This window comes from Saccostrea echinata, unplaced genomic scaffold (assembly GCF_033153115.1).
Source record: "Saccostrea echinata isolate AGI-Se365-2 ecotype Australia unplaced genomic scaffold, CSIRO_AGI_Sech_v1 ptg000009l, whole genome shotgun sequence".
Taxonomy (NCBI): domain Eukaryota; kingdom Metazoa; phylum Mollusca; class Bivalvia; order Ostreida; family Ostreidae; genus Saccostrea; species Saccostrea echinata.
Genome location: NW_026889758.1, coordinates 33,019,986 through 33,044,082, shown reverse-complemented (window position 1 = coordinate 33,044,082; position 24,097 = coordinate 33,019,986). Strand labels below are relative to the sequence as shown.

The 24,097-nt window shown below is 33.3% G+C and overlaps 2 protein-coding genes across 4 annotated transcripts in view; one reads left to right on the top strand and one right to left on the bottom strand.

Annotated features, from left to right (window-relative positions):
- The window catches only part of LOC133182233 (transient receptor potential cation channel subfamily M member 3-like), a 94,335-nt gene extending 70,764 nt beyond the window's left edge, over window positions 1–23,571 (top strand). The window contains exons 15-28 of one of the 3 annotated variants that reach the window (XM_061316990.1): window positions 100–276; window positions 451–548; window positions 967–1,195; window positions 1,357–1,530; window positions 1,751–1,852; window positions 2,438–2,632; window positions 2,942–3,070; window positions 16,807–17,055; window positions 17,453–17,627; window positions 17,859–17,985; window positions 18,100–18,290; window positions 18,711–18,843; window positions 19,739–21,152; window positions 21,455–23,571. In XM_061316990.1, coding sequence (XP_061172974.1) covers window positions 100–276; window positions 451–548; window positions 967–1,195; window positions 1,357–1,530; window positions 1,751–1,852; window positions 2,438–2,632; window positions 2,942–3,070; window positions 16,807–17,055; window positions 17,453–17,627; window positions 17,859–17,985; window positions 18,100–18,290; window positions 18,711–18,843; window positions 19,739–21,110 — 3,351 coding nt within the window. In that variant the 3' untranslated portion in view covers window positions 21,111–21,152; window positions 21,455–23,571. Of the gene's footprint in view, window positions 1–99; window positions 277–450; window positions 549–966; window positions 1,196–1,356; window positions 1,531–1,750; window positions 1,853–2,437; window positions 2,633–2,941; window positions 3,071–16,806; window positions 17,056–17,452; window positions 17,628–17,858; window positions 17,986–18,099; window positions 18,291–18,710; window positions 18,844–19,738 lie in introns of all 3 variants that reach the window. The other 2 variants (XM_061316989.1, XM_061316991.1) reach the window with 2 other exon arrangements.
- Window positions 7,618–8,637, bottom strand: LOC133182234 (growth hormone secretagogue receptor type 1-like). Its single transcript, XM_061316992.1, has one exon. The coding sequence runs from the start codon at window positions 8,563–8,565 to the stop codon at window positions 7,618–7,620; it is 948 nt and encodes a 315-aa protein (XP_061172976.1). The 5' UTR covers window positions 8,566–8,637.
- Window positions 23,572–24,097: the final 526 nt, after the last annotated feature.

The window sequence follows — 24,097 nt, the reverse complement described above, 5'->3', positions numbered from 1 at the left end:
TTTCAGTTAAAAGCAAAATTTATGAATTGTTCAATTGAAAAAAAAGATGTATTTGGCATTACTGTGATAAACTATCAGTTTTCATGGCTATAATTCCAGAATACTGCAGGCAATCTTCACAGCATTGTGACAGAACTACCTCTGATGATCGACACAAAGGAAGCACAGGAGCTTTTCCCTTACCCCTTCCATGATCTCATGATTTGGGCAGTACTGATGAAGCGTCAGAAGATGGCGCTGTTTATGTGGCAGCATGGAGAAGAGGCCATGGCTAAGGTAAACATCTTATTAGATTTATCACTTTGGAGATGTTTTACTTAAATGATTATGAGACTTGTTTATTGAAGTTTATACAGATATTAATTATGTTATAGCTCTCAAAGGATAATGTTTTTGGGAATTTTATATATATATGTATAGAAGTATAGGAATTGGCCTTCTCTCTAACAGGCTTTGGTAGCATGTAAGCTGTACAAGGCCATGGCTCATGAAGCAGATGAAGATAACCTAGAAGTGGACATTTCAGAGCAGTTCTTAAATGATGGAAAGTAAGTTGGAAAAAAGTGAGATCATCACACAACATTGTAGATCATCAAATTTTCACAACACCTTATTTTTTGTGAGAAAATCATATGGTATTTATTTAGCATGACAAAAATTTCACAAATTCTGATCATTGTTAAATATAATCCTTAATAATTAAAACATATGCAAGAATGAAAGTTTAGTGAGCAGACTGTCTCTTGTAATTACGCAAAAATATAGTTTTCATGAATAAAAAGTGATTACAGTAGTCAGAGTTCTATCTCTTGCAGATATTAGTAATATGTATAATGACTTTCTGTAAAAACAAAAACAGTTTATGCACTAATACCCAATGCTGTGCTCGAATAATATTTCATCAGTTGCTGTGACAGGTTTAATGTCAATTAATTCCAACTCAAGTGACATCCATATCATAAATAGGGAATTTGAAAAATTGGCACTGGAGATGTTGGAACACTGCTATAAGATAGATGACGACTACACACAGCAATTGTTGACCTACGAACTAAAGAACTTCTCAGATCAGACGTGTCTCAGTCTGGCTGTGGATGCCATGCATCAGGATTTTGTGGCTCATACTTGCTGCCAGACCCTGATAAATGACCTCTGGATGGGGGGTCTTAGAATGAGAAAGAACAGCAGTCTTAAGGTAAGGACAGTTATGATGTTGTGTAATTGTATTTCCCAAATTATTCTATTATATTAAAAAAAAAAGACCTATCTACAAGAAATTGGATTTTTTTTTCATATTAATGCCTTGGTCAGAGTTAATTTACAAATACAAATGAATTTTTGAAATTTGTATTGTAGGTGATTCTTGGGATCCTGATTCCCCCCTATGCAATGGCCCTTGAATTCAAGTCAAAGGAGGAGCTTCAACTGATGCCCCAGACTATGGAGGAGCACTTGGAGGAGCTGGAGGATGATGACAGTGATACAGAGGATCTCTCCTTCAGCTCCCTGGATGATGACAATGTGAATGAGGTACACCAAAGGGATAACTCTAATGCTCATCTACAAAACATCTCTAATATTTCTGATTGCATTTTCTTCATAAGCCTGTATTTTTTTTCTTCACTTGATTCATAGTCTACTGATTTTTTTTCTGCTAAATTTTATTTCATGCACTTTTTTAAAGTATAAAACTTTCCTTTTTTGTTGCATAGAGTTTTATTTCAGTTCATCCAATCTCCTATTTTCTTAGTACTCTGGTGTATACACCATTCCTACCTCCCACTCTGTGCCCCGCCTTAGTGTAAATGGACAGTCTAATGGCCAACTCAAACAGTCCTTAAGCAAATCAAAGGTGCCACACATAATATACAGAATTTTTATACAGCTTGACAGAAGGGGCAGGGAAATGTACATTTGTTATAAATGGAATTGGTTATGGTTGAATGTATTGTAACAGAAAACATATATTCAGTAATAGCATGAGATGAGAATACATCATTGTAAAGGCTGATAAAGGGAGCTAACTGCAATGATTTTAAGCTGAATGCATGTTGACCATACATGATCATGAGAAGCTTTTAATGTACAACAACTTGTGATTCATTTCTTCTTTAAACTTCCCTGGCAATGGTATTTTAACTATTTCAAAATTGATAAATCAATTATTTATCATTTAAATGCATTGACTTAGTATTTTACAGTGGTATACATAGCTTTCAAATTTTAAAATTAACATTGGTTAGATTAATGCATGTTTATATAAACAAATCTGAATATATTTCTTTCATTAATCATAATATCTTCAGTTCAGAATTTAAATTAAATGTTTCAACACTACTTTAAGTTAATATTTGATTCATATGAAGTACATATCTTTATGATGTGGAATGACAAGTTTTCAATCCTGATGGTTTAACCAGGTTTCATTATTTGACAGAGTATGTTTTGTGATGATATGAATGTGGAGACAGCTCAAATTAAGGTTCAAGAGAATGGAAGCTGCCCTGTGGACAACAACAGCACGCTGGAGTACTCTCAATTACAGAGCAAGAAAAAGAAGAGTCCACTCAGACTCGGAAAGAAAATCTACGAGTTCTACAACTCACCCATCACCAAGTTCTGGTTCTACACAGTGAGTACAGAATCTGCTTTGACATAGGCCTAGTTGCAATAAAAGATTAGCAATTCTGATTCTCCTTCAGATATCAAAAATAAAATTATCTGAAGTTGTATTAGTATTTTATAACTATGTAAGACAGATTTTTTTCTAAAAATATTTTTATATTATCACTTTCCAGTTCAACATATTAAAGAACAAGTTCCTTAATATAAAAAAAGTGGTGAAATATTTGAATAACTTAATAATTGTTCATTTATTTAAACAATTATGTTGAGGTAACAAAATGGGGCATTTCTTTTTCATCCATTGTCTCTGTTATAGATGACCTACTTTGCATTCCTGGCCGCCTACACATATGTGGTGCTAGTGAAGACCTACCCAGAGCCCCACTGGCCCGAGATCTTTTTAATGACCTATGTGTTCTCCTTGGCTACTGAAAAGTTTAGACAAGTAAGCATTTTTTTCTCTACATGGTCATACTATTCACACGTACTGGAATGTTTCAGAATCAAAACAAAACCATCATCTGTGTTGGATATGTGATGCAGTATAAAATAATTTCTTTCTTAAAAAGCATACAATTAACAGCTAGCTTATGAGCAGTAAGTCAATGAATTTATACTGCTTTATGACAGTCAATGCATTTGCTTTTCATTAAGTCTCCTGTGAGGTCATTATATATATATATCTTAGTTCTGATATTTTCTTTGTAGGATAAAATAGCAAGCTTTCTGCAGTAATATTTTAATTCAAGTTATTTTGATTAGATTTTCATTAAGGAGAGGGTATATATGGGCTTTGCCTGCTTCCCAATCTTTATTGAATTTACTAAATAAAATATTTTTGAATTAAAGTTATTTTGATCTTTCGACGCTAATAGAACTTATCCCAGTAAAAGCTACATTCATTTTGCCTTTTCCTTACTGTAATTAATTATTTCTAAATTAAATATCAATGAAATTGTCACTTACCACATTTTCCTCTCCTCCTCCAGAACCACTTGATCAATTTTAACCAAACTTGCCTCAAACCATTCTCTGGTGATGGGAATTCATGTTGAAATCAGAAGCTGCCTCCTTTTCAAGGGGAGATAATCAAAAAATAAAGATAGGGTGGGTTCTTACAAACCACCGGGTCACAAAAGACAAAAGTTCTATGCAAGTTTCCTGATAGAGTAAGAAAAAAAAAACTTTAAAAATCTTCCTCTCAAGAAAAACATGGCCACAACTAGTCATGTAAACCTTAATTCTTTTAAAACAAGATTTTCATCAACCCTTTTTAGTGTGGATTGAGTAAAAGCTTGTGGATCAGTGATTGTAGGTGTTTGGCTAGTAACTGAAAGATTGCTAGTTCAAATTCCACTGTGAGCACTTGATGTGTGTTGTGTAAACTTCCAAGTTTTATATACAGTACATGTATTTTAGTAGGAGATTGCTTATATAACACATCTTTCTAATTTAAGAGCACCCAAGATTAAGTACATATTAATCTGCATTAAGGATGCTTATTAGAGACTCTCACTAACAGTAGTGCTTACTGGGGCAAGAATGATTATTTTGTTGAATAAAATGTTTGTCATAAAATAGGAAAGGGGCAGTATGAATGTATGAGTACAAAATACTCAAAATTCAGAAAGCTTGTGGTTCATGTTTTGTGACTAGGCTGTTCAGTTCATCAGGTTTAGATTTCTACTTTCCAAAGATGACCAGAATCAGCCCATGTCAGATTGTGTAAAAGATTGTACTAGTATCTAAAAATCAATAATGGTATTTAAGAAGTATTAGGGATGCCATTTGTGGATAATAAAAGAGTGTTCTTTTCCGTTAACCATCTATTAATACTGGTAGAAACTACACAAGGGAAAGAAAAGAGCGGGGGGAATGCACTAAATCAGCTGTCCAATTCTGTTTTTTTATTCAATAAAATCTAGTTTGAATTATAATTAGAAAATTGATCATTATATTGAGTGCACAAAAAATTAAAAGAAATCCTAGTAATGTAGGTCAGTATTGATTTCTTTTTTCACAAATCAAAATAATTCATTTAGGAAATTTTAAGATGTCCTTTTACTTAATCAAGTAATAAAACCAAAGGGTGTAGATAGCATGTATGCATTCTATTTATGCTCAGAACAAAAACTGAAATTGTGAAAGCTTGATGTAGTAAAAAGCTCAACAGCTTTCAAGAAACTGGCATAAAATTACATATAGATGTTCTTCCCAACAATTGCTCATTTCCTATCAAGCACCCGGCCACTCCCATAATTTTTCTGTGTTTATAAGCGTTCCGCCTTTGGCTTAAGATAACTTTTCAGATTATTAAAATTTAAAAAGGATTTTTTCATGCGTAATACAGAGGGGGATGAAACTTAATCTGTGCTACTTGTATATGACTCAGTGATCTTAATGTATTACTCACCTCTTTTTGCGACATATAGGCAGCTATGAAAAGTGCCCAATTTTGTTACTTTTTTTAAGCACCATGGAAACAATTTTGTCCAAACTTGGCATATTTCTTCATTAATATCTTTACCATCTAACACTTAATATTGAAATCATAATTATTTGAGTAAAAAAAAATGATAATAATTTCATAAATAAGTAACTCTAATGAATTTCAAATTACTGTGGAATATCATTTCAATTGGTGGGGTTGACTCATCATGGGCAACCAAAATTTTAGTGGTTCTTGGATACACAATTTTTGGAGTAACTTGTATATACAGAAAACTTGAATAGATACATTAACAAAGCTTATATAGTATTGTTCATGGGGATGTAAATTCATGCTCTTTGGATAAGGGTGGCCCACAAAATCCACAAACATTGGTCCCCCACAAACAATGATGATTCCACAGTTTTTAAAAAAAATTATCAAATTTTTATACCCCCACTCTGAAGGAGAGGGGGGGGGGGGTATAGTGTTTTACCCTTGTGCATCTGTCTGTGTGTCTGTAACAAATTTTCATCACAGTTTTCTCAGCAACTACTCATCGCAGATGCTTGAAATTTTAGCACAATCTTTGTCTAGGCATGCCATATGGTGGGATTCATTTTTGTACAAATCTAATTCCAACTGCCTGTTTATCTGTGCATCTGTCCATACCAAATTTTAGTGTCTCTCCGTAACAAATTTTCGTCACTGTGAGTTTTCTCAGCAACTGCTCATTGCAAATGCTTGAAATTTTAGCACAATCTAACACACTCTTTCAGTTTAGGCATGCCATATGGTGGGATTCATGAGAGCATATATTAACATCAGAGTGGGAGTATTACTAGTGAGCATTGGCTCACAGACTTCTTGTTTTTTTTTTTTTTTATTGTGGATTTTCTCTAAAAGAACCTTTTATATCCTTTGTTTATGAAAATATCTTTAAGTTAAGCAATTGACAGCTTAGTCAAACATTAGTTTTGAAATTCAACAAGTATTTGATAAAACATTGTTAAAGCATGTCTTTTACAAAATATTGATCTGTTGATGGGGTCATTTGGTGGAGAGTTTCTTAATGTAATGAAACCTCAGATGTCATATCCATTGAAGAAGCTATTGGAGTGCTAACATCATCCCTGTATTCTCTATGAAGGATTATCGTAATTAAGATACAACACATCAGACTTATTGAACTTTAGGTTACACTCCCATCAAATTAGAGCCTGACAATGACTGGTGTGTGTGTGTGTTTATATATATATATATATACCGGTATATATATATATATATATATATATATATATATATATATATATATATATATATATATATATATATATATATATATAAGCATGTTTTAAATATATTTCAGAGGGTTTTTTCCCATTTACAAAAAAAAAAATAAACATAACAACAGGTTTGTCAGTCTGGTATTGCACACATCTCAAAATCATCATTAAAATTTCAAAAGTGAAATCAGTAAGCTTCCAGTTTAATAATTAATTCAATTTATAATGAGCATTAATTTTTGAAAGAAGAACTAAATGGTTATAAACAATCCTTTCAAGCAAAAACAGTCATCAAACAATCCAGGAGGGATTGCATTCATGTATCACTAATTATGACCCACAAGCCTTGATGATGGCTTGTCAAGTATAAATTTGCTTGATTTATTAAAGGACAAAAAATTATTGGGACCAATGCGGAACTTTGACAGATAACAGAAAATTCAGAAGATTGAAGTTTGTGCCATCTTGAGTCACCAGTATATATGAATCTCGATGTTATTTCATTTGCCTTACTACTGTATATAATCCATAATTCTAAGCTGGAAGGAGTCGTAATTCTTGACAAGTTGTCAAGAAGGCTATTTATATATTATGGTCATTCTATGAATATTCATTTTGATTACCTGTTACATAACCTAGCTTGCATTATACACTTGCTGTAATTTTGAGAGAGAACACTGTATAAAAATCTTACTGTAGGAACAGAAACATTTTAACAGAGATAAGTTGTCTAAAACTTTTGGACAGATGTAAAGATCAAAAGAATTCCAGAATGATTTTTTTGTCCAGACCATATCTATAAGTAATATAGGAAATTCGGGTGTTTTTTAGCTGAGGGTATTTAATCATAGAGTAGACAAGCTTGACTTTACTCTGATTATTAAAGAGATTTTATTGAATGTTCAGTATGCTTTATTGAATGATTTCACAACAAAATGCACTCTAATAAAACACTTTTTAATCAATATAATGTATCACTTTTTAATCAATATAAAGTATCAGTAATGTCAAAAACTTCCGGATTGAAGCAGTAAAATTTGTAATTTCTCTAAGGCTTTTATCGTTCTTGTACATGCTATATATATAAGTACATTAATCAGAAACTTTTGGACTTTTGTTTATAAAGAAATTTATAGTGGAGAATTTAGAATGTTCAAACAATAAGTTGTTACAGTAGCTTAAATTACCACGTATGATTGAAAAATGAAGATAAAATTGCATATTGATATCCACACTTAAAATGCATTGCATCTTAAGAAAAAATACTAGAAATGTATTTCATGCAAAGGTGGCCATCTCAGTTTGAGGTGTGCTGACGAGAGGAAAAGAACTTTCCTGGCCAGAACCACTCCCACTGGATTTAAAGGTCAGTCTTGGTTTGGGCTGTTGTTTTCTAAGGTGAACACGACAAAGAAAACGCCTCAGTTCCATCCTGAATCTCTGCCCTGTAAGTCCGTAGATGAAGAAATTCACAGCATGGTTAATGTACATTAGCATAAAGCAGAGGGTTCGGACAAAGACTGCTTCTGCTTGTTTTTCTATATTTTTTGGTTTCTCCATAAAGAATCGGTAAAGCGGTCGAGGCATAGTTGTGACGATCCAAGTGAAGGAAATGACAAGTAAACAGATAGCTAGTTTTTGGTGATCATAGCGCATCTGTTGGTCAGTTTTAGTCATGGCTTGAAACAAGGGTTTGTTCTTGACAAGGCTTACAATAATCAAAGTGTTGAATAAAAACAATACTAACACAGGGAGGAAGGAGTACAAAATAAGATATATCCAAGGAAAGACTTTACAGACAAGGTTCTCATAAGCATAGGACATACATCTAACCTGACCACTAGGTAATGAGTAAAGTTCAGCTGTCCAGAATATATGACTGTTGATTAAGATGAAGATCATAGCAATTATGACTGTGACAAATTTTGCCCTAGCCAAACTGCACATTGTTGTGGCTCGGAGGGGAAACCACACTGCCAAAAAGCGCTCTACTGTAACGGCAACAATCAGCCAGGCAGAGAAGTGGACAAAGAAATGGGTTAGAAAAATCAAGATCTTGCAGGCAGCATCACTCTGGTGAAGTAGCTCATATCCAGTTAGTACTGTTATCCATGTTTTGAATGCGCTGATGTATAAAACTCCAGTGTCAGCCACAGCTAGAGTGGCCAAGTAGAAAAATGTAGATGTCTGTCTCATTTCTCTTTGTACCATGATCAAAAAACTCATTACATTTCCAAATGTTCCAACAAATATGATGATGGGCAGCACATACCTTATCAAATCTATGGCCAGAGCATAGAAAGGCTCAGATTCCAAGTCCCCTGGAAAGTAAGGTTTGGTTCCATTTAATTTTCCTGTCAGGTTTGCTGTGAATGATACTGTGTCATTCAAAATGGTCTCCATAATGGCAGAGTAGACTTTTCTTTCAACAATCTATTTGTTGATGCTGCATTAAGTCTTTGAAATAATTTGTGCAAAAAATCGTTCCTCATTAAATACTGAAGTTCTGATAATAATTTCAATCTTTAGAATCCATATTTTCATATAAGGTAGATCCATTTCTTCCAGATCAACAGTTTTCAGATACTTCAAACAAAGTCATTACGAAAAACAACACTCCAAACACTTAAAAAATTTTCGAAAGTGAGAATTTGACTAACAATTCCTGTCAACTCCTACGACTGTGTTAAATGCACTGGTGGTCTTAGAATATTGGTAAAGATTAGCTTTCCAAGTCCACTGCAAATACAGTGGATAGTTGCTGATTTGTCTTTGTTTATCTTCAATATCCAGGCTTTTAAGTCATTTCAGTTTCCAATAGCAGTTGGCAGCGGCACAGTATAAATCTTCAAACAAATTTTAATTTTATAGTACTGATCATTAAATTGATAATAATACAGAAAAACTTACTATTGTCCTGTTATCTATTCATAACTTTCTCTATAAATTTATTTTCAATAAAAGTAATTTAGAAATGGAAGTTATTGATTCCAGATTGTACTGTAGTATATGAAATTTAGATGGATATTTATTGAATCTGACCTTTGTACTTGTGTTAATTGTAGATATTTATTATGGATTTGCTCTGTTTTTACGCCCCCGTATCGAAGATTCGGGGGTATATAGTTTTTGCCCTGTCCATCCGTCTGTCTGTCTGTTTGTGAGCAAAAGCTTTTAACCTTGCCCATAACTTTTGATTGGTTGGAGCTATGGCTTTCATATTTCACATGTGTATTCCTTGTGACAAGACCTTTCTTTGGGTTCCACCATATTTGACCTTTTGACCTTGACCTTGGAGTTTGACCCAGTTTTGCAAAATTTTACTAAAGTTTAACCTTGGCCATAACTTTTGAATGATTAGAGCTTGGGCTTTCTTACTTCACATGTGTATTCCTTGTGACAAGACCTTTCTTTTGGTACCACCATATTTGACCTTTTGACCTTGACCTTGGAGTTTGACCCAGTTTTGCAAAATTTTACTGAAGTTTAACCTTGGCCATAACTTTTGAATGGTTAGAGCTTGGGCTTTCATACTTCACATGTGTAATCCTTGTGACAAAACCTTCCTTTGGATACCAACAACTTTGACCCTTTGACCTTGACCTAGGAGTTGGACTTACTTTTGAAAAAAAATTAACTTTGGCCATAACTTCTTAATGGTTGGTGCTAGGGCTTTCATATTTCACAGGTGTAATCCTTGTGATAAGACTTTCCTTTGAATACCAACAACTTTGACCCTTTGATCTTGACCTAGGAGTTTGACCTACCTTTGAAAAACTTGAACCTTGGTCATTACTTTTGAATGATTGGTGCTTCGGCTTTCATATTTCACCTGTGCATTTCTTGGGAAAAGGCCTTTCCTTGGGCACCAATAATTTTGACCATTTGACCTTGACCTTGATGTTTGACATACTTTTGAAAAAACGTTAACCTTCACCATATCTATTCAATGGTTGCTGCTGGGGCTTTCATATTTCACAGGTATATTTCTCGAGACAAGACCTTACTTTTGTTACCAACATATTTGATTTGCATTTGAGAAAGTTTAGACTTTGATATAAGTTGCCATACAGGGGCATCAGTGTTTCACAAACACATCTTGTACTTTTTTGCATTTTAAATTGTCAAAATTTACCCATTTTTTATTCCCCACCATAAATATGACATATAGTGGTTGCCATGTCCATCTTCTGTCCTGTCCTTCTGTCCTTCCATCTATCCATATATACTTTCATCACACTTTGTGTTTTTTTCAGTTTTAAAGAAACTATTCAAAATATTTTCATCAATTTTCATATGCTGATACATATACTGATATAAACTATTCAACTGCATTAATATTTTGTTACCTTGACCTTTCCTTTGAACTTGACCTTACTTTTCTTAAATTAGTGTTAACTTCAAAGAAACTATTCAAGGTATTCTTATCAAACCCTCTATGATGATACATATTGATAAGAGCAATTCAACTGCAGCAACATTTTTTGACCTTGACATTTCCTTTGACGTTGACCTAACTTTTTTAAATTAGTGTTAAGCTCAGTTTTGAAGAAACCATTCAAGATATTGTTATCAAACTTCATTTGCTGATACATAGTGAGAGCTATTTAACTGCATCAAACACCTTTGACCTTGAACTTTCCTGTGACTTTGACCACATTTTTCTTAAATTTGCAATTTGCTTTATTTCAAAGAAACTATTCAAGATAATTTTTATGTAAGTGTATTCACTGATACATAATTTGGTGAGAATTTTTCAACTATATCCTTTTTGTTTCCTTGACCTACCCATTGACCTTTGACTTTATTTTTTATTGTCTATAAAACTCAGTTTTAAAGAAACTATCCATTGGCAAGATATTTTCATCAAACTTCATACACTAATACACATTTTATGTTGCATTACTAACCCTTGGCAGGGTATTCATGTCCTATGGACATTTTTCTAGTTCTTTTATCTCCTTTTAGGTGTATATTATTTTTGGTTGGGATGTTTGAGTGTCTTTCTTTTAAAACTTTGATGTTGACCATTTAGATATGTGAAAAATATAATATTTCATGAGGATCATTTAGAATTTAGGTCTTAGCCAAGAGTCAACTGGAATGCTGACATCATAAGATTTTGCCATGGCAGCCTGACAGTGTGTTTCCAATACACATTTTGTTTAAATGTTGCATTTGTATCAAAGACATTTCAGGATTTTTATAAAATTGCAAGATTCAGAAAGAAGTGTACACTAACAGAAATTTTGACCAAAGTATTTTGTTAGGGTTAACAGCATGACCTAAAGATTTTCCATAGAAAAAAAATACCTTCGTTGAAACAATCATTTTAGAGTTAATCAATTATGATTGTTGGGGAACCATTTTCACAGGCAAAAATCTAAATCTGTTGAATTCATATGAAAACAATAAATATTGACTATTCCTGAGCAGATGTCTAGATGAAGTGGTGTAAATCACATTAATCCTAATTTCAACAGTTTTAAATAGAGTTCCTTCCATTACAGGTTTTCTTAATGATTCCACCAAAATAGTAGGAGTTGTAGGGGTTGGTCCATCTGCGTGTATGTCACAAATTTTTTCCAAGGTATGATGTAACACTTGAAATGGAATGAAATCCTCCAGGGAGTGCAGATTCATTGTTCAAATCACAGCTCCAGGGATTGGTCGAGCCATACTAGGGAATCAAATTTTACATGGAATATATATAGAAAAAGAACTTAAAAATCACTGGGACTCAGGGTTAGGGTAGGGCTTTAATCAGGGATCAAATTTTACATATGGCATGTATACAGAAAAAAAAAATCATTGAAGAATCTTCTTCTCCAGAACTACAATGCCATGTTAGCAATATTAATACCATATAATGGGTATTTTCTGCAGTTGGAAATTTTTGTGACTAAACCCCTGAAAGGTAGCAAATTTATTTCTGCTTTTTTGATTTCTGTGATTACATTATGCCACAAAAATTTATTTAGAATACCGTGTAGAGTAAGAAGGTATGAAATAACATTAAAACAGGTTGATTGACATACGCACCACTTTACAGACTTGCATGTACTGAGGATCTAAATTTTTATGAAAGCATCCTCAAGTAGTGTAGAATCAAGTTTGTAAAATCATATCCCCTGGTGGTAGGGTGGGACCACAGATGAGGATCAAAGTACACCTGGAAATATATAGGAAGAAATTTTTCAAAATCTGATGATGAAGAACAGCAGGTCTATACTTACAGTCATATTGATATGGAAGCATTCTCAGCTGGTAATGCCAGTTTAATTTTTTTTTTAATCATTCCCCTGGGGATAGGGTGGGACCACAGTAAGAGATCAATGTTTTAAAGGAAATATATAGGAACATTTTTTAAAAATCTCTTTCTCAGTTACAGCAGGGCCATGATTAGTCATATAAATATGAAAGCATCCTCAGGTAAGACAGATTCAAATTTTTTCCAATCATGCTCACCTTTGGAAAATGGGTTCACAATTAGGGATAAAAATTTTATGCAGGAGTACATAGGGAAAAGAAAAATCATTAAAAATTTTCTCAAGAACAGCAGATCCAGGTTGGTCTTATTGACATGGAAGCATCTTCCTGTAGTGCAGATTCAAGTTTGTTTAAATCATGACCCCCATGGATAGGTTGGGGCCATAAGAGGAAGGGATAAAAATTTTACTTGGAAATATGTCGGGAAAATATTTGAAATTCTTCTTGAGAATAGCTTGGTCATGATATGTGCTAGCATCCTCAGGTAATGCAGATTCAAGTTTGTTCAAACATGGTCCTGAGGGAGAGTGGGGCCACAATTGGGGATAAATAAAGGAATGGGGGGGGAATCTTTAAATTGTTTGCATGAGGGTTGGAAGTGTCATATACACTGTAACTGTATTGAAATTTATTATTATCAGCTGCAGGAGCAGGCCGGACAATATATTTTAGGTTGTGTTAGAATGTGCACATGGGGAAATGAGTCATTAATTTTTTAGTGGTTTGATGGAATAATTTCTTTTTGATAACTTGCATAAAAATTATGAATAAAACTGAGAGAATTTTTTTTTAATGCTAAGTCTAAATGGTTGTAATTACATTTCAATTTATTTTTTGATTTTTATGAAAAGTTGTTACATGAACTGCTCCCCAACATGGGGAGTGTGTATAAGAAATAAATACGAAACATAATGAGTTTCCAGATATTAATTACAGTGACAAAATGATTAATAAATATTGAAAAATTTTAGATGTAAATACACTACAGTTGCAAATGTCACAATGATATTTTTTTCTGCACTTCACATTTATTGTGATACATGTCTATTACAATGAAAAAATTGGCATTAAATTATCACATGACAAAGATCTGGGGTAACAGCAGTTGAAAAATCTGTACTTAATTCCTTTTTGTCAGAAATCAATGAAACATTCATCATTATAATTTTAGATATATTTTCAGTTCTACTTGTCTTCTTCATCTTGTAACAACTGATTTGATGATGATTTTATCCAATCTTTTATCTCCAATTTCAATATTCATGACTTAATTTAGTTTTGATTAATAGTTACTTAGCCATTCATTGAAAATTAAAGTATTTTAATAAAGTATAGAAAAGTAAACTAAGTGAGCAGTTTTGCAGTTTTGTCGTAAACCTCCTTTACTTAAAATTTATTTTCCTTGGACTTTCATTTGGAAATACAGTTGAACTTTGGTATCTTGAACACTGATATCTTGAGTACCATGGATATGTCAGTGATTTGGAAATCCGAAGCCATATATTCTCTCAAGTATTTTACACCTGATATTTTGAATCCTCAGATATCTTAAAGTTTTTCTCAGGTCCATCGAGTTCAAGATAATGAGGTTTGACTGTACTTTGAAATGCAAAACATTTTTGCAGCTGATTTGATGTTTGGTGCATCAACTTGTACAATGTTCTCTATTTGATTTACTTATGAGTTTATAGGAGCATGCTGCATAAATATGATAATGTTATCAAACTGTAAAATGTATGTAAGACTAGTCTTATAGCCAGTATCAGATTGGCCCAAAGTGAACTCACAATAATCAGGTGCTTGTTAAGGCCCATGGGCCTGTTTTTATTGGGAGGGGGTGTTTTTTTGTTTTGTTTTTTTAAATAAATGAATGGTTTTTATACATGAAACTTGGATGTAGTTTTTTTGCTGTTGAATTTATTATTTCCCAAATACTTCTTCACTCCAAAGTAAGACTTCAAGGGGGATATCTATGTATATAAATATGATAAATATTTATATATATATTGGCAGGTATTTGATTGACTTTGTTTATGAGATGCTGCTTGCTGCTCTATCTCTCTGTCAGCTTGATATTGAGGTTAGATATTAGTCAGTTAGATATTGAGGTTGATGGATGAACCCTGAGAGTATTATACTTTCGTTCAGTATCAAATAACATCATTTAAATTAATTGATTTTTACTTCTATTATAATTCCTATATATTGGTTTTTAAGATAAACATTGAAGAAGTGTCAAACAAACTTAGGTAATAATAAAAAACCAAAAAAGGGCCACTTTTATGATGATTCATGTACAAGTATCTTATATGTTTTGTGTAAGAGTATGATGTCAGAATAAAGGGGAGTAGGTGTAGAGAATTCGATCCCTTGATGGACCCTAAAAGCATACTGTTTGTATAAGAAGTTATCCTGTGTATTTTAGCTGATGCACTATTGTCCAGATGGGAGAAAATGAATGTTTTGGAACATTCCCATATAAAAGGTTTACAGACAAGTAATCCATACTTGACCAATATCTTACTAGCGAGAGGTTGTTTTTCTGTGTGAAGATGTCTATGATGTCACCAAACTATTTTCCATGATGTATCTTATGTCAAAATATTTGATTTTATAAGTTTGTGAAACTTATCCATATTCTCCAAAATGAAATATACATTTTGAATTATGTACTAGTAATGAATATTGATTTATAAAGTTGTATTTGGTGGTTGAGAAAAAAAGCTCCTATTGCATAAAAGGATTGCTTAATTTTGTCTGCATGATTGTTGTAGGATATCATATATGTATAACTTCTTTGAAAAAAAATTGTATCTGCTATTTACTGAAAGAATTATTGATCAAGTTATATATATAATTAAAAAAAAGCCCTTCATGAAAATTGTGGATTTCCTGAGCCCTGAGTGTGACTAAAATGGGTAGTAAAAGCCGGGCTTGGCTGGGAATTTGGAAGCTGAAAACTGGGTTTTTGCTAATTACTCAAAAAATACTTATTTATTTGTCATGAAACTTACAGATTTAGTTCATTACAACAAAATATACCTTCACTGAGAATTTCAGATCCAAATTTTACGTTATTTAATGATTATCACCATTCATCATTTTCCCAGTGACTAAAATGGGTAGTAAACCCAGTTTACATATTTTGATGTTTTTTACTTAATATTGATGAAATAATTGCAGTTTTGTGTAATGGATCGATGAAAATTGGCTTAAAATACCAACAAATTATGACCATTTTATAAAAATTTACCGATTGTTGAAAATAAATGCATTTATGCAGTCATCTGACAGCAATATTTTGGAATATTCCTGTTTGGCTTGGGCAAACACATCCAGTTTTGACCTGTCCTGGCTTTTAAAAATTGCCGATTATTTTAACTATTGATATTTATTTTCGCATAGTCATAAAATTTAAGTTCTTAAAGTTAATAAACAATGATAAATCACAAAGGAATCCCATTTTCTGCGTGCAACTTGCATTAAATCACTAAAATGAATAAACCAGGTTTACTACCCATTTCAGTCACCAGGAAAATGACAGTCGTTAATAATCACTGAAAAACATGACTCAGGTGAGTATTGTTACCAATGGACCTCTTGTTGTAATATACCTTGGAATTTTTTACAGAATTGAACATAAAATAAGAAATTGTTAGGGTAATTAAATTATAGCAAAGAAACTTGTGGAACTTGTACATGACATCCTAGAAACATTATTGAACCAGGCTCCGTGTGACTGATAAAGTTGAAGTATTTGTAAGAGCTTTCCTCATTCTTTGAGGAATTGTCTTCTGTTATATAGAGAAGTGTGTTATAAATGATTAAATGATTGTCAGCTATGGATGTAAAGATACGTCATATATGACTAAACAGCGTATTTGTTATTTTCAAAATCGTTCGAGTCATGAAAATAAACAATTTAGTGTGTTATTGAGAACATCCTGTCAGTGTTAATATGATACATGTACTAGTATTGATTTGTTCAGTATCTCAACCTGTTCTTACTTGTACCTGAATTTTAGTAAAAGAAGAAAATAAAGTGATTAAAAATTCTCCAGAAAGCTTGGTTTATTAGGGAGTGCATGTGGGCATTTTGATTTTAATTACATAGGAAAAAAGCATTTTAAAATTCTCCAGGTTTAGTTTAGTACATAAAAATTATTTTAATTAAATTTGCAATAATATTTTTTTTAGATTGTGGCATCTGAACCTGTTAAGTGCAGTCTGAAGTTACGTGTGTTCTTTAGTCAGTACTGGAATATCTGGGACATGGTGGCCATTTTGATGTTTTCTACAGCAGTTGGTCTTCGAATGTTTGATGAAACAAGAAAAGCAGCTCGCATTATCTACACATTAAACATAGTGTTCTTCTACATACGAATACTAGAAATTCTGTCAGTTAACCAGTACCTGGGACCATATGTCAAGATCATTGGCAAGCTGGTGAGTATTCACTAAGTCACTTAAACAAGAAATAGTCAAATAGTCTTAATGCATTTTGATGCATTGAGATGCATTTTAGGGGGAAGGTGTGTCAAAACCCAAAAGTAGACACTGGGGGCTGGCGGATATTTGAATATTATGGTTGTACATAGTCAAATAGTTATAGACATCCATAGCATGCACACCAATCATTCACTTTATTTTATTTTTGAACAACAAATAAAATCTCATTCTTTATATCTATTTTAAATTCTTAGAAAAAGAAATCGTACCAGTACATGTACCATATATTTATTTTTTTTAAAAAAGTGTATCTCCTCCTTAATGAATTTAATTACTGCTTGGTGTGTACTCGTAATTTCTCTTCATTGCTCCAACACTAATTCTTGTCTTTCAGCTGAGGGACATGTCCTATTTCCTGATCATCATGTTGTTGGTCGTGATGAGTTTTGGAATCATCCGTCAGGCAGTACATTTCCAGAACGAGGAACCATCTTGGTTCCTTGTCAGAAACATGTTCTTTTACCCTTATTGGATGATCTATGGAGAATTGTTTGCAGATGAAATAGATAGTAAGTCTTGGTTTTGACTTTACATCAAGTGTAACATTTGTTGTTTTATAAAACCTCTTGTCTCAAATTGTTAATCTTTATACATACTAGGTTATTTAAAATATATGTCTTACAGATTTTTTTTTCAAGCAATATTTAAGGTGATTTCTTTCAGAAATTAAAAAAAAATCCATATAGATTATGGAAGAGGCCAAACAAATATTGTACACTAAAACCACTGAATTGTTTCAGCCTGTACAGATCCTGAACGTCACCCCAATGGCTGTGTATATGGGTCTTGGGTTGCCCCTGCCTGTATGTTTGTTTTCCTCCTCATGTCCAATGTACTTTTGGTTAACCTACTTATTGCCAGATTCAAGTAAGTTCCAAACTGTACTTTGACTTATTGGTTCACTTATTTTTTAACCCAAAAAAGTTCACTTACAAAATAATTGTTTCAAATTGTGATAAAATTTTAAAATTGTATTTTCAGTGCCACTTTCATAAGAAACAATGCCAAATCTCGGGAAATTTGGAAATTCCAACGATATCAGTTGATTGTGAAATATGAAATGCGCCCAATCTTGCCTCCACCTTTCACAATTATCAGCCACATTTACCTCACATTCAAGTACATCATTCGTCGCTGCAAAGGAAAGAGGGATTTTTTTGACAACGGGCTGAGTATGTATTTTTTTTATTCGGGGGGGGGGGGGGGGGGGGGGGGCATAGGGTTGGCTAGATATGTATGTGTAAAGTAGGTCTGTTGTACCAGATTTTAAAATTACACCAATAAAGTTTAAAAAGTATGGATACATACTAAATATGAAAATTAAAAATATTACATGCTAGACCAAATTGTTTATCTCTTGTATTATTCTCTAGGAATGTGATCTTTGGATCTATAAAAATGGCAGCTAAAGATGGCATGTAGTAGGGGCATTCATGTTTAAAACTTCATGAAGCTACTAGATGTTGTCTTAAAAGGAAAGAATAAGCTGAGGGTTTTGTTGTTTGTGTTGGAAATATACATGTAAGTTGTTAAAAAGGACTAATAACTAAGTGAATGCAGTGTATAGCCAGATATTTTTTTCTTTCTTGCAGAGCTGTTCCTGTCTCCTGATGATAAGGAGAAACTTCACGATTTCGAGGAAGAGTGTGTAGAAGACTACTTCCGTTACAAGGATTACAAGTTCCAGTCTTCCTCAGATGAACGAATCAGGGTCATTAATGAGAGGTAATGTTTTATGATTTTAACAAATTTTGTCAATTTAGAGTCATCACATTTGCTTAAAAAGTAATGTTTTATAATATACATATATTAATAAATAGTTTGTCACTGATTCTAGATACTAGGTATTTACTTGTAATTTACCCTCTTTAACAAATGGTTTTTGTCACATTTTTTGGTTGGTATTACCTGTTGGTTGAGAATTTAATTAGGGATTAGTTTCTTGATATGAATATGATAAACAGCTTGATTGCTAAAGAGAAGTGTTTATATTGGAGATAATTTATTTTACCGAGACACATCTGTTTCATATTTGGATATTTTACTAGAGAAGACATTAATGGCAAACTAACAATAAACTTAATGATAATTGCGATGTCTTCAAGTTTTCCATTGTCAAACTTCCCTTATTATGTAGCCATACACCATTATCACCTGCAGTATGGAGTATATGTCTCCCAGTTAATTTGATATGCTGAAGCATGTTCTACATACAAATAATTTCTAAAAGGAGGCAAGCTATTGACAAATAAGTTGATGATACAAGGATATCAGTAGTCTCATTAAAAGTTGATATTTTGCAAATTCTATGGTCGATATGACCTTGTTAGCAAATCTAATCTAGCATTAAGTTGAGTGTTGATTGACATTTTTCATACGAATTGTTAGACCATTTTTTCACACTGAATTGTCTACGGATTTTTCCATTTACCCGATCATAAAAAAGGAGCATGCGGTGGGTGTGACCAGTTGACAGGGGATGACTCCTCCATGGAACCTGATCCCACCTATGATGTTTTTAGGGGTTCTTGTTTGCCCAATTTGTATTGTTCTAATCAACCTCTAAGCTTGATTACTGTTTGTTTTCTTCATATTTCATCAGATTAAATGTATTTTGCAGAGTTGAAAACATGGCAATGAGAATGGACGATGTCAACCAGAAGGAGAACTCCATCAAGCTTTCTCTACAGACTGTAGATTACAGAATGTCTAAGCTGGAGGAGGTAGCTCTGCAAACAAATGAAACACTGGCCCTGCTGAAAAACTACCTCTCTAGAAACGTCAGACATTTCAGCGGCGGATCTGTCGGGAGTCAGGTTCATGAGCCTAGCTTGGTGAGCCAGGATTCCTTCATGGAAAATGATATTGTAATGTACGAGTCAGATTCCCCAGCAAAAATTGATCCTGATCAGGACACGGTACCACTGACAACTCCTGTTTTCACTTTGGGCAAGGATTCTCCTAGTCCCACCATGCACAATGAATCTAATTCCACTATGAGAAGCATTCCATCACCATTATTAGTTCATACTAAAAATCCAGTCAAGGAAGAACAGTTGAAAAAGTTTACAGACTACTCCAAACAACAGGCCAACCCAGCCAGAAGGAAGTCACTGGAATACAATCTGAGCATAAAAGGCAAGAAATTGCTTCCTCAATTACAGGAATCAAGTCCTATTATTGAATATGAAGAAGGCCTTCCATTAACCCAGCGCAGACATGTTCCTTCAGAATTAAATGTTAACATAGAGCTGGCTAATGCAGGTGTCCATGCTTCTGCTGCCACACATGTTCCTGATGCTGAAAAGAACAAAAATCAGTCAGCAGTGTACTCCACAGCAATCATTGCAGCAGAGACACACATGACCACTGGGATACCTGAGAACATCTCATACAATGATGCTGAGATGCAGATGAAGACAAATATTTCCCGTGCTCCCACTTCTCCCAGAATCTCCATTACATCTGCTGTTTATGGCAGTAGTAAAACAAATCTGCTAACACCTGCCTCAGTTTCTCAGATGACACCTATTCTCACTTCCATCAGTTCTGAATACACTACCATTACAGATGAAATAGACACTTCCTGTGTGGTGGATACAAGTCCTCCAGCAAGTCCCACATCTGCTGGGACATTTTTCGGGGAGGGAACAACTGATGGGGAGAAAAACAGGAAACAGTCTGAAGTAGTGATTGTGGAAAACGTAAGATTAAAAAATGCAGAGGAACTTCAGCATAAAAAGATGGAACGCATTATACAGCACCGTCTTCGTCAAATTTCTTTAGATGAAAGTGACAGGATCAGTGATATTGCGAAACTTGTGGTCAGTGAAATGGACACAGAAGGGGGGAGCACTTCAGGACAGGAAGAGGAAGAGGACTCTGAGGATATCCATGGATCAGTTGAGAGCCTGGTACCCAATCAAGTCATGTCAGACGTCATCGAGATCAAGATCAGAAGACCATCACAGGAAACAGAACCTAGAGTATAATGATGGCTCTGATTAGCTCCCAACTGCATTGCACTAATTCATGTATATAATCTAGTTTCTGTTTATACATGTAAAATGTGAATTCAGTTTATGCCAAGTATATACGTATATTTCAATTGTTTAGTAGTTCACAGATGAATAAGGGGGGAAAAATAATAGAACTAGAAATACCCCCCCCCCCCCCCAATTAAAAATTTGAAAATTTTGCATGTTGAAGCCATAGAAGACATACTTGTCATCATAAAAAAGAATACTGCATTCATATTATAAAATCAGTATTGAAATTTTTTTTTAAGAATTGCTTAGTAAGTTTATTTTCTATCTTATTTTCCATTTTATTTTAGTGAAATGACACCCCTTGTTCATTTTGAGGTCATCAGAATAGATGATGTGACATACTGCTATCCATGGCTGGTTGTAAACAGAAACATTTAAGCTTCTATTATGAAACTGTCGAGCCAATTCTTGTCATATTTGTAGTATTTAAGTATTATTCATGGATAAAGGGAAACAAAAAGTCCCTGTCCCCAAGGGGTCAGAGCAGGGGCATCATCTCAATTCCTTGACACCTTGCAGGCAAAATGAGCGACAAGCTCTCTATACCACAGTTATAAAATTCGTAGGTCTAGGGTCAGAATTGTGGGAGGGACTTGCAACAATGCAAATGAAATAAGGGGTTCACAGTTTTTTATGATGCATGACATCTACTAGATTATACTTCAAAGCTTCTGGGTTGAGCTGCAAGGGTCTTACAGCAATGTTCCATTGTCAGATTATTGTAGAAGAGAGTATGAAATACCGGTAATTCCTAGTGACAAGGAAACATTAGAGACTCCTTGTGAATGAAACATTTACTCCTGAAGAAAATTCATTGAGAATATCAATCCCATTAAGGTCACTGGAAGAAAAAACGTAAATTTTGTGTGGGCCAATTTTTTTTAACAGAGATGCATGAAAAACATGACTTTAAGGGGGCTCATGTCTTAGAGAGTACGTAGAAATATTCATGATATATTCAAGCGACCATCAAATCCTATGGGCTAAAATTGTAGAGAGGTGATGCTGTTTGTTTACACAGAATAAGTTTGTACAGTTTTTTCTTTTGATCAGGAGAGCTGCTGGCTACTGTATATTGGTTTTATGGGTGTGTATAGTGCATCTAAATTATATTGTTTTTAACCATCTGACTGTGATAATAATATCTTTGTCATGAAATAATATATGTATACACTACTGATTTTTACCTCTGTATTGTAAATTATTGTCCTGAAATATTTATTCTAATTAATACCATAACTTGTTCATTTATTATTTAAATAAATTCCAGATCACTTTTCTAAAAAATATTTCTTCATGTTGAAAATGATTCATTCTTGCTTATAATACAATTGCTTTAAAAAAATTTGCTCTACTTCATAAAATATTTTGTAGTAGACCTAGTATTCTGTTGGTCAATATAATCTGTTGTGGCTTATAATATAGAATTTTAAGGTCTTCATGCACTGCTGTGTGTCACTGTGACTTGCTGGACATATTTTCTTAAGGAATGCAACTTTTTAAACTGCTTTATGGCATATTTTTACAGATATGAATAATATGTATTTGCATTCAATACAATAATTGTAAATAGAGTGTATGTCTGTTTTTATTCTTGTTTTTATTATTTTGTTATGAGGATGTGTTCTTGTTATATTATATATATATTTGTATATGAATCAGATAAATGCCAAATACTTGTCTTTTCTGGTCAGAAATGTACGTTAATATTTGCGTACAATGAGTGCTTCATTTGATGCTAATTTGGAGTTTTGCATATTGAGTCAGATTGAATCTCTGCTTAAATAGCATAATAGATTTTAACTACCCTGCAAACAAAACAGATGTCAGCATTGGTGCCAAATTATTGTATAGTTTTTATGAACACTGCGGAAACAATGATGACTTGTTAGCATTTCAGAAATGAACAAGGTATTTTTTTCAATATTTTATTATTTACATTGTATTTGCAGTACTGAAATCTGGGAATATACAGTGTTCAGTGTATCATATAAAGGGTCATTTTGATAGTGCAGCATTTTGTCACCTTCTGTGGAATTTGCCATGAAACTTTGGGGGAATTTAATATGACTTAACAAGACTAAATATTTTGAATATGGATGATTTTAATTTGTGGATTCAGAATCACCCAAAGTATGCATCCCATCAAATTAACCCCATATAGAACTTTATTCATGACACCACAATAAAATTCAGGAAGAAATTAGCCTGCTGTATTCCTGTATGGTTCATGTTCATACAGATTTATTTTCATGTTATTGTGCTAAATATGTGATACACATGTATACACTAAGTGTTCAGCTTAACAACACAGTTGCTCTCGTAAAGTCAATGTTTTGGAAGAACCCAGATTGTTAGAATAAAATGATTATTACAAAAGCAGTAATAAAAATTTTAAAAGCAACTACTTTCTTCTCTTTTAAATTTGCAGGTTCATTTGTCTTATGACCTGTAATGTATTAACAAAAGAAAAGTACTCTGTAAAGTGGTGTTTACAGAAAAAGAACATTATTGTTGGATCGGATATGCCTGCAGTAGTTGCAAAGGCCCCAGGGGTGCATTCAAGATCATAGCATTTATGTAGCTCTAAGTAGATCTGTGATCTTGAATAATATGCTCTCATAGCCACTAAGTAGGGAAAACTAGCTTAGATATATATGCTAGGTACCAATTAAAACCAATATTGGCACCTTTATTAAATACTGCTTTGCTTCACAGGAGGTGAAAGCACAAACAGGGGCTTTTTTGCCATATATGAGCAAATTAAATGTATATGTATTTTCACTTAAGTTTGGCTCATTTTGTTGCAAAAATCGGAAGCTTCAAGGCTAATTGTATAAAAAATCTGATACTTAGTGAGCTGTTGATTTTTTTGATAGAGCTATATATCTAGCATCTAGGTTACATGTAGCTGGTACAATCTTGAATGC

Coding starts and splice junctions, on each gene's coding strand:
- LOC133182234 (XM_061316992.1), bottom strand. CDS start 8,565: ATGAGTTTTTTGATCATGGTACAAAGAGAAATGAGACAGACATCTACA.